Genomic DNA, 15,915 nt, shown 5'->3' with positions numbered 1-15,915 from the left:
GCTTTTACCCTTACCTGTTCCTCCCTCACCTCCAAAGTCTATTAGGCATAGTCGTAGGGGCAGGGAAGTTTCTGCTGGTTTATGCATGTTGCAACTTGGGATGTCATTATGTGTGTTCTGGGGGAGCTGTGTGGCGACACTGATGAATTAGAACGCACACACAAATAACGTTCTATTTCTGGTCTCCATGACAACGGTTGTTGTCATGAAAACGAAATGTATGTTCTGTCAGTTATTGTCAGTTTTAATAGTTTTCTTTTAAGTTGAATAAGGAGAAGAATAAATAATAGAGACTTACCGAAACGTCGTCTCTTTCTCTTCAAACAATGTCCTTTGTATTTGTATTATGAGGCGGTGTCAAAGAGTATAATACTGCCCTACAAAGCCTAACTGCAGTAACTACGCAAAAGGTAAAACTGAGAAAAAAGGCTTTAAAGTTTTTGAACCAGCCACCCAAATGGGTTATAGGTATATGAGTGATATTGCACTAATTGTACATGTATTCATAAGATAATTGTTATGCCCAAAAACCATAACGACTAATTTTACCTTTGACCCCAAAAACGTAGTTACTGCACTCTGCCTTTGCATTGCCTGAAATGGTTCTAATAGCAATGGAAAAACAAAGTGCAGTAACTACAGTGGGTTTTTTTCTTTCAGTTTTTATATTGTGTTTTCAGTGAACAAAAAGTTTTTTTGACATTGATTTTGTTATAATCAACTCTACTGATGGATTTTTGCATATTTGATTAATTCTGGACAAATATTATAAAGTCATGTCATAGTTTAATCTTAATTTCATCATTTCATTTAAGTTTTATACTTATTTACCCCAAACTAGATCATAATTTTCCTACTAATTAAACTTTGCATCACCATCTTTCTTTTCCATCATTGTTAACATCACCACTGTTGTTGCCTTGATGATAATAATGATTTCCATTGTCCTTGTCTTCACTGTGTAACAATGAATAAATACACTTAAATACACAAATACAAGCTTCGGGTTGCCAGCATCAGGGCCCACTTTAATCCTCCTTCTGATGACCTCGCCATCGCCACCTCTGCTGTTTTTGACCAGTTTTAAATTATGTTTATGTATTTAGCAGATGCTTTTATCCAAAAAAAAAAGCTGATCCTAAGTTGCAGGATATACTGCAACTTACAGGTAGGCTGATAGAGTTAGGGGGTCTTGCCTAAGGACCCCTACTGGAGACAGTACCTTTCATGGAGGGGATTTGAACCCAGATATCCCACATGAAAGATGGCAATCATACCACTACACTATACAGTCCTACTGGTCTTATAAAAAAGACGAGGATTGTAACAGTTAGAGGCAATAATACTAGAAAAATACTTTGTTTTAGCAGATTTGACAGAACTTATCAGCCTGTCCTTGTTGGAAGAAATAATTGGTGAACCTGAATGAACCTGTCTTTTGAACCTTGCCTTTTTAAAGGTTTTTTCAACCTCAGCACCATATGTGCTCAAGATACTTAATGGCAGCTTGGCAAATGGGGTTGTACCTGCAGGTTTTAAACATGCAGTGGTGACATCACTAATTAAGAAGCCTAGCTTAGATATTTTCTAAGATCTTGAAGAAAATCATTTAAAATCATTCTTAGATGAGCACCACATCCTTGAAGTTTTCCAGTCTGGGTTTAAAACCTGTTGCAGTACTGAATCCACACTATTAAGGGTTATTAATGATGTTCTTTTAGCCACAGACTCTGGTAACTGTGTAGTTTTGGTTCTGTTGGATTTAACAGCTGCCTTCGATACAGTGGACCATCAGATACTTCTGTTTCGTCTGGAGAGCTTGATGGGCATTCAGGGTGGTGTTTTAGAGTGGTTCAGGTCCTACTTTTCACTGATAAGTGTTTGTGTTTGTGTTGGAACCACTGAGCACCTCTCATGTGGGAGACGTGAGAGGTGCTCAAGGTGCCTCAAGGTTCTATTCTCGGGCCTCTTCTCCTCGGGCCCCTCACATCAACACATGCTAACACATCAAAGTGCTTTAACACTACATGCCACATTCACCCATTCTTAAATAGTTTTATACTGTATTTTCTTCAAATCTGGTAGAGTGCTCAAACTGGAATCCCCACTCACCATGGTCTCAGAATATTTGTTCTCTGGGGTGGTTGTGGAGCTCCAACCGTGAAAAAAGGCTCTCAAATATCTTTTCATAGTTGCACTGGATAGCTCAACTGGTTAAGCAGATGTCCCATGTACAGAGGCTGTAGAAATTTAACCAGTATAAAAAGGAATCTTGAAAGAAAGATTAAGATCAAGCATGTCTAGGCCAAGACAGAGCAGCTTTGCCCAGCAAACCTTAAAAAGTGCTCAGTCACATAGGTCAACTTTAGTGAACCATGCCCGGTTAACAAGTTCCAAGTTCGATTTTTGCTAAACGTAAAGAAATATGAAGGCTTCATGACACTAACAGCACAAACAGTATGGATACATATAAAAATGACTACTAGTACACATCATATGAACTGAACAAGGTAAAAACATTGCAAACTGAAGAAAAGCTATTTACTTGTCAAGTAATTGCAACAGTAATCTTAAAGGGGCAGCAATGAAAAATCGTAACATTTACAGCCAGAAGTTTCCACATCTTGGAAGTTTGAAAATTTGTTGAAATAATTTAGAGAGATCAGCTGTTTCAGATTTAGGCAGTTGTGGAGCTGATTCCAAGTGTAGGGGCAACATATTTAAATGTTTTTTTTCCTCAACTCACTATGGGATTTAGGTACAGTTAAAAGGAACAAATTTTGGTTACAGAGACAATAACGTTTCGTGCTTTTCCTGGAGGATATACAGTGGTGTGAAAAAGTGTTTCCCCCCTTCCTGATTTACCATTTTTGTTTGTCACACTTAAATGTTTCAGATCATCAAACAATTTTAAATATTGGACAAAGATAACACAAGTAAACACAAAATGCTGTGTCTAAATGAAGGTGTTTATTATTAAGGGGAAAAAAATCCTAACCTGCATTGCCCTGTGAAAAAAAAAAAAAAAGTGATAGCCCCCTAAACCTAATAACTGGTTGGGTCGCCCTTAGTAGCAACAACTTCAAATTTTGATTTGTCTGACCACAGAACAGTTTTCCACTTTACCTCGCTGTACCTCACTTTACTTACACAAATGGCTTCTTTGCATGATGGAGCTTTAACCTACTCTATTAATGTGTGGATGGCATTGTGAACTGCGTTCATCCACATAGTGATTTCAGAAATTTTTCCTGAGCCCATGCAGGGATTTCCATGACAGAATCAAGCCTGTTTTCAATTTGATGTCGCATGATAAAGGCATCTAATTCTGATTTTTGTCTATTTTCCTTGTGTACAGATATGTCTTCCCTTTCTTGGAATATTTACTTCACAACTTTATGATGATGAACATTATTCTGAAATTGTTCCAAAGTTTGTAGACATTTTTTTTACAGATTGCTGAACATCTGTCCATCTTTACTTCTAAGAGACTCTGCCTCTCTCTTGTGCTCTGTTCATACCTAATCATTTCTCAGTTTTAGGTTTTTACTATGAAACTCAGAGTATCATTTACTTATTTAAAATTAATTATTTGAAAACAGGCACTGGTCTTCAGTTTTTTAAAATAATTCTGCAAATTGTACACAATGCTTCTTAAAAAGGTTATCTTCACTGAGAAATATGGTGAAATTTAAAAAATAAAAGAGTTTTTTGTTTATGAAGTTAAATTGCCCGTGAAATCTTGAAACTTCTTCCTTATAGTACTGTTTGGAATCATTTGGATCATATTTTGAATGGTCTTTAAACAGATTGAGACCACAACTTAAAGGGGAACTCCGGTATTTTTAAACCTAGACCTTATTTCTGGCATGAAATACGTTTATCTACTCACCGAGAACAGTTTGGTGAAAGTCGGTGTCCTTCGGAAGATATTTAGATCACTCGAGATCCGCGTATATCCATATAACAGGAGAGAGCAGGGCATTGACAATACAGCCTCTAAATAAGGCATTATCTGTCTTTATTTCACCAATACTTTAAGACGAATGAATGAATGAACGCGAACTATTGCACTGTTAGCACATAGCTGCTGTGTTATTGTTATTGGCAGCTATCTACTGCGATGACGTCATCGACGTACGCTGCTGCAGCACAGCTTATTTACTCCTTGCTCTGTGACAGTTGGCTAACTTCACACGTAGTTACTACTGATAGTTTTGTGCAACATGGCAGGATATTTATCAGATTTTGACGATGTGGACGGCAATTTTGAGTACGATGGACGTCCTTACTGGAGTGAATAAGCTGTGCTGCGGCAGCGGGCGTTGATGATGTCATCCCAGAAGACGAGTGTATAGGAAGCCCTCTATAAGCCCCCTGATAAAGCTCATCATATCTTAAAGATCTCATTGTAAGATATTTTCCTAACAGAGCACTTTGCTCCCAAACTGCAGGTTTGCTTGTGGTTCCCAGAGTTTCTAAAAGTAGATTGGGGAGCAGAGCCTTCAGTTATCAGGCCCCTCTCTTGTGGAATAAGCTACTAGTAAATGTCCGGGAAGCAGAAACCCTCTCTAACTTTAAGATTAGGATTAAAACTTTCCTTTTTGATAAAGCTTATAGTTAGGGATGGCTCACGTAATCCTGAAATATCCCATAGTTAAGCTGCTATAGGCTTAGACTGCTGGGGGACGTCATCTGTCACCCCCAAGTTTAATTTTTCAAATGATATTATGTACATGTGACATTATTGTTGTCATTAACTTGTGTTTCCCTCTCAACAGATATCCTTTGAATGGTGTTACAGTGTTTTTTTTCCCCTCTTTTCTGTCTTCTCAAACCCCAGTTGGTCGAGGCGGATGGCCACCCTTCCTCAGTCTGGTTCTGCCAGAGGTTTCTTCCCGTTAAAAGGGAGTCGTTCCTTTCCACAGTTTCCTTTCCTAAGGCATGCTCAGGATTGAAAATTGGACTGAAGAGAAGTTTTGGTGCAATCTGTTGGTTTCCTTAGCTAGGAGATTGTTTTTGAATTGGCTCTATATGAATTAATTGGATTATTTTCAAATTAATTAATTGGATTTCATTGGATTATGATTACAATGAATTGAACTCCAATTGGCTTGAATTGGACTATATTATTTAAGTGCTTTGAGATGACATTTGTTGTAATTTGGCATTATATTAATAAAACTGAATTGAATTGAATGATAAATATGTCTTCTTTTCTTCACACTTTGATGCTAAAAGCCAGCTGCTTTCTCAGGCTGCTTTTATATTAAGGTGGCATATAACAGCATTTCTTCACAATTTTACTCTGAACTGTCCCTGGTGAATAAGAGTTTGGTTAAAGGAGGCTATTTAAAGTAACTTAAAAACTATGTGCCTCTGACCTGTTTTGAAATACACTGACTTCTGTCATGCACATTCTGGGGCTTGAAACTGCCTTGGAGCACATGGGAGTTGACATACCACTGTTTACAACTTTGGTTTCGAGATCAGCACCACACCGTTCTGAGAATGCAAACTTTGCCAAATACAAAAAAGTTGCCTATCAAATTAAACGAACAGATTGCATCAAAAATGATTTTTGATCAAATCCCCGAACCTTAGCAACCATAAGGCAAAGATGGAATAAAAAACCAGGAAGAAACCTCGAGCAGAACTCAGACTCAAAGAAGAGAGAGCAAAGAAAGGTGCATTATAAGAGATTACCCTTCAGTATAGGACTATAGCAGCATAACTAAGGAATGTTTTGGGGTCACTTGAGCCACCCCTATCTTTTATCTTTATCAAAAGGAAAAGTTTTAAAACTTAGAATAAAATTAGAGTGAGCCTTCCATTCCATTCTCTTTTATCCACTTTTACAGACTGTAGGAACCACAATCTGAGAGTGATCTGTTATGTAGCATTAATACATGGGCTGCAAATATTAAATTCTTTAATTGCATTAATTCGCATGATTTCCTGTGATTAATCATGATTAATCATAATAATCAATCATTAATAATCATTTATAATAATGAATTCAAAAGTAGCATATAACGCACTTTTATTGGAACTGTACACTGAAGGAACTCAAATACTCCGGTGATAAGACAATTCAACGTTGTAGTGCTTACAAAACTTTGGCTCTGTCGACTGCACCATCTGGAGGAACTTTGAAATGAAAATGGCCATGTATAAGTTCCGTAACCTTCTCCATGTTTGTTTAGCCGATTTCATCCGCCATTCTTTTCTTTTCTGACTGTTTCCTGTGAGCGCCGCAGCAGTAAGCAACATACTAGGCTCGCTCACGATGGACTTTTTCAAAATAAAAGCCAGTGAGCAACGGACGTTTACAATAAAAATAATAAATTATAAAAACGGCTTTAATGGGAGACAAATAATTGTCGGTGATAATTAATTCATTAGTTAACGCAAAAATAACGTGATCATGTGCCCAGCCTTAATATATGTACATACTATTCAAATATATATATATTTTTTCTTTTATTATAATTTTTTTATTAGCCTTTATTTAATCAGGTCGGTCCTGTTGAGTGACCTGTTTTTCAAGGAAAGCCTGGCCAAGACTGCATCCTGCAAAACATTAAAGTTACAATAATTAAAAAACAAACAACAAGCAACAACATAAGTAAAATACATTCTAGATATAAGCATCAAGATTAAGATTTTACATTAGGATAAACAAATGCAATATGTAGTTGCAACAAAATCTCTCATACGGTTTTTAAATGATCCAAGGATGATGAGCTCCTTTAGATTCAATGTGTTCTGCAGTGAGCTCCGGGCAGCAGGTGCGGCATACTTTAAACAATGCTATACCAAATTCAGAACAAACGTTTGGGCACATTTAATAATTTAAATTACAATTACTTTAAAGTATAAATTATTGGAACATAAACGGTAATTGCAATGAGTTTTAGAAATAAAATCACATAGATAGTTGGGGAGTAGACCTAGGGTGGCTTTATAAATAAAAGTTTACTGTGATGCACAGAATCCAGACTTCGCAAACAATTCATAGGGGTATTCATATATAAAAGGTTGCCGTTATCAAGCACAGGGTGCAAGGTGGCAGCAACCAACTTTTTTTTTCTGGCAGAAAAAGATAAACAAGATGAAAAAAAGAATCCCAGTTTCAACCTTAATCTTTTTACCAGGTTTTCTATGCGAGTTTTAAAGAAAGCCGATCCAAGATCAGAGCCAAGAGCCAAGAGCCATACTTGTAACAGGTCACAAGTGCAATCTCACACCCTTGTAACATTAAAATGCTGGGAGGGGGCTCAAGTACTTTCCTGCAATTAGAGAAAATGATCAATTTAGGTTTTAGCTCAATGAGATGACGTTCCCCAAGGTTAAAAGCATAAAAATTACATTTGACATTAGGGACATTTCTGCCCAATGTGTCTAAATCAGTAACAAACAGAAGAGGGCCCAGAACTGAGCCCTGGGGAACACGGGTAGAAATATGTAGTGTGGATGAGTTTCAAAATAAATACATTTCCTTCTGTCAGACAGATCAAACCAGTCAACGGCCTCCTCAGACAAACCTCTGTCAAGCAGTTGTTGCTTCAAAATAGAGTGGTCCACTGGGTCAAAGGCCTTAGAAAGGTCAACCAAGAGGGCTGTACAAACGTTTCTATGATCCAGTGAGTCTATTACGTCATTAGTGCATTTGAAGGTGGCTGTGATAGTGCTGTGTCGTTTGCTAAAGCTGAACTGAAACGGGGAGAGAATATTAGTGTTAGTGTGGAGAAAATCCTCCAACTGATCATTAACTGACCCTCAAGGACCTTTGACAAAATGGAGACCTTGGATATGGGTCGATAATTATTCAAGAAGGTAAGGTCCCCTCCTTTTAAAAGGGGTAGAACATAAGCAACCTTCCAAATTTCCGAATACTTCTTGTAGTGATAGTGAGGTTAAAGAGACATTGGAGGTGTTTAGCAATAAAATCAGCAGCTCACTCTTAAAAAAATAAGGTTCTGAACAATTTAGGTATGTCCAGAGAGAGGAGAGGTCTATGGACCTCTTCCACTGAGAACAACCTAAAACTAATGGAAGGTCGATCAGCAGACATGTAACCAGCATCTGGAACAGAAGGTTTAGGATTAAGGGCAGGTGTGGCAATGGGGGGATAAGACCTGGAGAATAGGGAGCCAGAGGCAATAAAATGCTTATTAAAACGATCAAGCATGGAAGTCCTATCAGTTACAGTAGTGGCATCATTAACAGTACAGGGTGGGAGTTCATTATGACTATATGTGGCTGAAATAGGTTTGATCACTTTCCAAAAATGTTTTAGGGTCGTTTAGATTTTTGGTAGTAGCAGAGGGATAAAAATCAGACTTGGCTTTTTTTATAAGAAAGGTAAAACTGTTTCTGAGTTGCCTAAATATAAGCCTAGCTGCCTCGGCCCTGGTCTTCCTAGCCTTAGCCCGAGCAAGGTTTCTATTATGCAGTACATCGGCTAAATCAAGAGTGAACCATGGATTATCCCTCCCTTTAACCTTTTCTTTTGAAATATCTTTTTTTAAATATCTTTTGAAAGAGGCATGTTTGTCAACCAGAGAAGAAAAACCTTTAGAGAAGAATTTCCTTGCAGTCTTCACATCATTGGTTAATTCAATACATCCCCAATTAAATATATAGCTGCAAGCAGTGATGGGGAGGCCTAGCAGCATAGGAGGCAAGCCTATGGCTGCTCAGGAAGGCATCATGAGTCCATACAGCAGGTTTGGCATTGAAACATCAATGCATCGCAGAGATATGGCCTCACTTCCTGTTTGGCATGCCGGCGCCGAGTTTGATTGACTTTTACGGCAAACAGAAGTGAAATTAAAAAATCCACATGATAACTTTTGTGTGTCAAGTCCCGTGGAAATCAGACAATCTGTGTGACCTGAAATGCTTTTTGATAAAATTCAAAATGGCAGAAAATCCAATATGGCCCAAATGACGTCATAGGGTGTGTTGAACTCGTCTAAATCCAGGGATTCCAACGTTACCTCATTTGTGAAATTTGGACCAACGGATCCAAAGATAAACACAATCCTGGTTATTATTTTTCATCATTTAAAAGTTGAAAGGGAGTTTAATTGGCTTGCAGAGATGTTTTGGTGCAATTTGTTGGTTTTCTTAGATTGGCAACTTTATTTTTATTGGCTTTAGAATTTGATTGTTTGAAATTGATTGGATTATGATTGTATTACAATGAATTGGATTGTAATTGGCTTGAATCTGGGTAATTGGCTTGAGGAAAAGGAATAATTAAACAATAAAAAGATTATTTTAAAAAGTTAATCACACATCTCTTTTGATATATAGATATTGTGTTTAATGTATATTGTATACTGTCTATACTCATTCAACCTGTCTTTGATTACTGTTTCCAGCGTTGTATACTGTGGTTCTGGATTTCTTTTTATTCAAAGCATGATATTTAAGGGGATCACCAATGATATATTTGACCTGCTTTGTACTTCTTCTCAGGTCAGAGTGTCTGTGTGTTTTTTGACCTCTTTGACTAAGTCAACATTTCTACAACAACAGGAAGCAAGTTGTTATTGTTATGTTTATTCTGTGTGGCAAACTAAACTAGCTGTAACTAACTGCATTGTGTAACATAGGAGTAGTATCTGCTTGTTGTTGGTCAAATTCTGGTTCAAACATGTGCAGCTGAATAGTTTTATTGACTTAGTTTTATTATCATCCACCTGCTGTCAGAAATTTGTGCTCATGGTAATAACCATAATTCTTATGCTTTGATTTTACAGAAGTACTGGCACATTGTATCCTTCAGTGATAATCATACTGAAATCACAGCCATATATGCATTTGCCTTCCCCAGTGGTCAAATTGAGTGTAATTTTGAATGGAACTCTGAAACCTGTTAAAATGTATGATAAACCATCCCCCAAATCAGTTTACTAGTAAACCAATGATCATACATTATTATATTAATCTAGGGCAGTTAGGTCTTTGGGAACTGGAGGTGTGTAGCGTCCTGTCTGTACCCATCTGTTGTGAAAAGTTGCTTGATACACCTGAGGCTTCCATCCAGCTTGGCCTCAGCCACAGTCCTACCCTCATCACTGTTAGCTCAGCAAGTCACAGTTGTGAGGACGTAAGCGTCTTTGGAGAGTCCAGCAGCAGTGAGGAGACTCTTAGCTCTAGCCATGCTCCCATAATGTCCTGGCCATGTGAGGGAAGTCACTTTCATTAGTTTCTCATTTCCACTATAATTTTGCACAACATGTTGTGTGCAATTGTAGTGACTTATATTTTGCACGTTTTTCAAAAGTATAGCCACCTGTATATCTGCAAGCCTTAAAATGTCTTATGAAGCCCTGCATTGAACTTCCTTACAAAAAGCGCATAGAATGTATAAAGTGTGAAATTTCTCATTTCTAAAATTCTTAAATGTCTAACTTGTCATCCTTTCAGTTTTTCCTGTTAATTAGTCTAATCTGAAAGATCTGTTTTGACATTCTGTAATGTAAATAACCAAATGTTTCACATACTTAATTGTAAATTTAATTGTTGGTAATGGTTGATACCGTGAAAAGAATAAGTGAATTCACCCATTTTAATTGTCTATGAGTAAATGTACTATGATTTCCTTGTGTGGACTCAGAGGGCACTTACAATTCTCTTAAAGGCCAATGCTATATATTAAGTTTGTTCATGAAATATTGCCAAGTTGCTTTTACGCAAAGATCGTCCGCATCACATAGCCAAAGAAATATTGTGTAGTCTTGAAATGTTATCTGAAGCAATATACATGACATTTTCAAACTGAGTAATAACAATGTTACTTTCACATCAAATGTAACCATCAAATTTGCGTTTAACTGGCTTGTTATATGAAGGTAACAGCAAAAATAGATGTATAATTTATCCATAGCGTTTCCTTCTTTCTTTGTTATGAAAAAAATATACAAATAGAAATATTTGCAATTTCTCTTCAATTACTGACCATGGAATTTGGCAGTCATATTTTTTTCTGATTCCCAAATGGAGGTCAGACACACAAAAAAAAATCTGGTCTCATTCAGCTTTTTTTGCCAGTCTGAGCTATACTGAAGGTCAGCAATAGTATATGCATTTGCATGCTAACATTGTGTCTAAAATCAAGCTTTCAAAATTGTAACTGAAAAACTAGTGAGAATGTTAGCATGTCATGCTTAAATTGGGATTAATGTCAAAAGAACATACAATATGGGTATTCAGTCATTTGCGTACTGATATAAATATTGCATGAAAAGTCGTTGCCAGTGCAGCTTTATAATGAAAAGAATATTAATTTCTGCTATGTTTCAGTTACACCTCGATAGTCAACCAATTCATTTCCTGGAAAGTTGAAAAAAATTCTATGCAGTTTGGTTAAAAGGCATATTTTGAATTGTAGAGCACAATCTAAAAACTGTAAACTGTAGTTAAATAACCAAGAAGACTAAATACCATTCACCCAATATGCAGAATAAAAGTATAATTAGTCTTTCAAGCAAACAACTCATTTCTTACCTAATCTATTTTCCTCCCATTTCTTAAAATCTAACAAGCAGGTTATTTTTTACATTTCTCCATATTTACCCAATTGCAAAGGACCTTTTAAAAGTTCTTCACAAGAGACAAGTGAGAACGACACAAAGGAAGGTAAAAGTACTCCCTCTTCAAAAAAAGATGTGAGATCTACAAATTGCGGAGTATAGAAGGGACTCCACGCCCCTTTTCCTGACCCTGATTGAATTAAGTAGGTATAGAAAATGGATGAATGAACAGAGAAGGCCTGATAATTTTTTTTTTTTTTAAATATGAGGAACATTTCTATGAAATTACCACGAAAACATGTAAAACACAGATCATCTAATATTTTGTTAAAATAACACTGAATAATGGCACAGCAGGCTGGAATCTCAGAGTTCTTGCATATTTAACACCAAATAAAAATTTAATGGTAACTGAGTGACCATTGTTTTAATGAATATAAAAACTAATGTACACAATTGGAATAGAGAACCAGTGAAACTATAAACAAGCTATTGACTTCAATTGTTCCATCAACAATCATGTTGTAAATTAAATATGAGCTTTATAAACATATTACATGGGTACGTTATGTTCTACAAGCTTTTACTGCAGAAAGACACTGATTCAAATTAGTGAGTATTTTTAAAAAGTTTAAACAAAGGAAAAATTAGTTTGACCAAAAGGTAAAAAAAAGAAAGTAATCTTTTTTCTTTTTTTAATTCTTATTTTTTTCTTCCTTAAATGGGACCATATCCAGAATGAGAAGGTATAGTAAATCGAAAGATGCTTTCCTTATATAGTCATACTTTTGTCAAATAAAAAACAAGTCTCACAAAAAGCAAACACTTGTAAGATGGCAGCTTCAAGATGATGATTCTTGCATTAGCTGGGCTCCCTACAAATTGCAGGACAGTTGTAGCCAGTTTGTCCTTGATTAGTATTAAGTGCTGCTGCTAAATATTGTTCAATTGTGCTCTTATTACATCACAAATACTTTTATCAACTACATTTGGAAGTCCTAACATTTAGTCTGAAGACATTTTCCAGATGAATCACTACCTGGACCTGCGATCTTTTCTGTTTTTGTCAACACTTTTGTCCATGGTCTTTTCATTGTCCCCTCTACATTTGGGGCAGTACCACTTTCCCTTGGGCTTGTAGGTGAGCCCCACACAGGAGAAGTGGAACCACTCGATGGGGCACTGGTCATTGTCGCAGCCAATCATCTCACCATACGACACCTGCTCACAAAGACAGTAGGTGGGCTCATTAGGATCGATTGCAAAGTCGACTGGTGAGGCATCTCGCTCCTGCTTGGCTTTGCGCTTCTTCTTCTTTGAAGACTTTGACTTCTTTTCTCGGGGAGGGGGAAGGGATAGTTCTTCCACAGGGTCGTCCACCAAAGAGCCATTGGCAGATGTGTGGGTCGAGTCTCGGCTCTCGCTGTTACGTTGGCGTCTTGGGCGGCGGGTTGAGGTGCGTTCAGGGGCTGGGGATTCCTGGACACTGGAGCGGCGCTCCATGGTGAGACGCTCAGTTTCGCTGGGCTCCTGAAGGCACAGGGAATGGGAGTCCATCTGGCGGGAACGGTTCTCTACCAGCTCTGTCATCTGGGTCACTACATGGATCTTTTCGTCACCCAGTTCCTGGCTGCTGATTAGGGCTCTCTGCAGCTGAATCTGCAGACGCTTTCTTTGAGCTGTGTCTTGTTCACCTTTGTATTTTTCAAACACTTCATCTACCTCCTTCAGTACCTCTGCAAAGGGCAGAATACACAAAATTATTATGCATTTCTGGACACCATCCAAATTTCAGAAGGCACATTTCGACCAAAAACACTCAGGCTTTTTTCAAGGAGCCAAAAGACTATTTCAGTCCTTGGTCTGGGTCACACTGAAATGTGAAATGTCCCCAGAGTGTTGGGGTTGCCGCACAGTCAGCTGCCCACACAGACAGTTAAATCAGGAAGTACCTATCAGATGCATTCACTAAAAATCTGCTAATGGTACATATTTCTATGTGCTGTGGCTGTTTTAACTTGTGCCTTAAAAAGCAACTGCCAAGGAGAAATCAAAGTATTATTTTATTCTCTGCTTTCTTGCTTATTCTAGAACATACTCCACCACTGCAGCCCACAATGTGCCCTTTCATCCAATCCATCTATTTTCTATACCCACTTAATCTAACCAACTCTAAATCTGACTGCAGGAGGGGCTGGAGCCTATCCCTGCTGTCACTGAGCGAGAGGCGGGGTACACCCTGAACAGATCTCCATCACAGGGCTACACAGAGACAAGACAAAAAAAACATTCATGCTCACACTCACTCCTAGGGTCAATTTAGAGTCACCAATTGACCCGATGTATGTTTTGGGGAGTTTAGGTTTGAAGAGTTTTTACTCCCTCCTCCTCCTACGCAACCAGTTGGTTACCATGGAGTTTGGTGTAGAGACCAAGGGGGTGCACGCTACAACTTGTGATCTGGCTGGGAACTGCTGCGTGTAGTGGCATGGTCTTGGAGAGGTTGGAAAGAAATGAGGTAGGAACTGTATAAGAAATGTTTCTGGGAGACTTAGGTGTTAGGGCATGGTCCTATGACCTAAGGGTAAGGGTAAATGGAAGGGGAGAGCATAAAAATGGCGAGCAGGTGGTCAAATTTAGGGTGAAAAAGTTTTGGGAAAATTGTTAAAATTATGAAAATTAATTTTACTGTGGTGGAGCAAGGGGGAGGGACGTATGGTTAAGACTATGGCCCTGTGACCTTAGGGTAAGGGTAAAAGAAAGGGCAGGGTATGCATGTTTTGGGGAGGTTAGGGTTGAGACTGGTTCTGTTGTTGCCACATATTTGAAAAATAAGATTGTGCTGTTTTTAGGGACTGGGTTAGATTTCTTATGTAAGTTGTTGCAAGTCTTCAACAGACAGATATGAAACTGGAGTTGTCATTGGGAGTGGTGAAGCCTGGGAATAGAGAGAGGAGGGTTGAATTCCTGCCTACAGGAAATGACGAAAGTCAGATGCTGAAGAGGTTGCTTAGGAGAGGGGCTATCCGGTTCTGCAGTTCACACTCGAAGACGAGGATTAGATCGAATGGAAAGAAAACCTTGCTCAAGCCGATGAAGATGTGCGATCTCGCTTGAGATTGTACGTCATGTCTTCTACCGGCAGAATGAGGAGAGTTTTTTTTTTTTTTTACTATTCTATCGGAGGCTGCTTGTACACTGCTGCTCACCGCACATAAACATAAAGTAACACCGATGATTGTCTCTCCATAGTGTAGGCTTTTGTTATCAAATGACTGCGGTGCAGACTGAGCAATGCTGGTTTCTGCCTTATTATTGAAGTTAAGAGAAAAATATCTCACAGCAAGCCGAAAATAAACTGCACTTTCAGATGCAAAATCACGTACCAGATAACATAATGAAAACGACAATGCTTGGTAAATATTATCATCAGATCAGATTTACACAAAAAAACAACACAATTGTGGATATACTACTCATCTTTATTATACGCATTTGGCTTCGGCATTAGTTAATCAACCATACAACGTTTAATTCTAGCAAATGTCCGGTATTCAGTGGTATATGCACGATAATCCTCACCGTAACACTGTGTTAGGTAGCAGAAAGCCACTATCAATATACTATCAAAGTTGGCATTTTTTCTATTACATAGCCCTAATTTCCAGGTTATATTTACGCCGATTTTACCACTGAACACAAATTATTCAAAAGAGCTATGTTATCATATTATACTGTACATATACGTTTGCCGTGAGAAAGAAGCACATAACGTTGGAATTTTTTCATTGTGTTTGGTGTTGCACACAAAACAGGATGGAGCGTATCCGGGCTGGGCTAACTGAGGGATTTCTGACATATTAGTTCAACACTTCGCTCGTCACTGTGGTTGCTCACATATCACACAGTCACATTACTGTTCATTAAAGTAGGAAGGAACAAGGAAAACTAGCTTTTTACAAAATGGGAACACAAGGCTCGCGCCTTCTCCACCATTTCAGCACACCATTCGTCAATGTTTGCTGACTCTATGCACGTACTTGTAATAAAAGGTAAAACATTTACCACAATACCTTGATACTTTGCATCGATTTCTCGTAGCAGAGAAACATTTCTTTGTATGTCCAAAGGCAGGGACTCCACACATTCCAGGTAATCCTCCACATAGTTGACCAGTTGTTGCGACTTATCGACATTTTGAAAATGATGGCCTAACATCGTTTCTACGATGCATAGAGAAATAAAGTAATGTGGATAAAATTAAACAAATATCCTGTTAAAATCAAGTGCTTGGCGACTTTGCAGCTTATAGGGCAGTTCCAAGCAGCAGTTCACTTCAAACAAAACTCATGCCAGTGCGCATGCG

General features: G+C 38.0%; 1 protein-coding gene across 1 annotated transcript; it reads right to left on the bottom strand.

Annotated features, from left to right (window-relative positions):
• Window positions 1-11,957: 11,957 nt before the first annotated feature.
• ing2 (inhibitor of growth family, member 2) lies at window positions 11,958-15,915 on the bottom strand. Its single transcript, XM_072376669.1, has 2 exons — window positions 15,623-15,915; window positions 11,958-13,285 (listed from the first exon to the last, which is right to left on the bottom strand). Exons 1-2 carry the CDS (start codon window positions 15,765-15,767, stop codon window positions 12,585-12,587), a joined length of 846 nt encoding a protein of 281 aa, XP_072232770.1. The 5' UTR covers window positions 15,768-15,915; the 3' UTR covers window positions 11,958-12,584.

The sequence above is a fragment of the Leuresthes tenuis genome, unplaced genomic scaffold (assembly GCF_036924035.1).
Source record: "Leuresthes tenuis unplaced genomic scaffold, fLeuTen1.0.hap1 SCAF_22, whole genome shotgun sequence".
Classification (NCBI taxonomy): Eukaryota; Metazoa; Chordata; class Actinopteri; order Atheriniformes; family Atherinopsidae; genus Leuresthes; species Leuresthes tenuis.
Note: the sequence above shows the minus strand (reverse complement) of the source record. Positions and strands in the feature narration are given on the sequence as shown.

What these genes read in the sequence shown, in the direction of transcription:
- ing2 (XM_072376669.1), bottom strand. Translation starts at nt 15,767, where the DNA reads ATGTTAGGCCATCATTTTCAAAATGTCGATAAGTCGCAACAACTGGTC. An exon ending in AATCGATGCAAAGTATCAAG is followed by an intron (nt 13,286 to 15,622) that starts GTATTGTGGTAA and finishes TGCCCTTTGCAG; the next exon opens with AGGTACTGAAGGAGGTAGAT.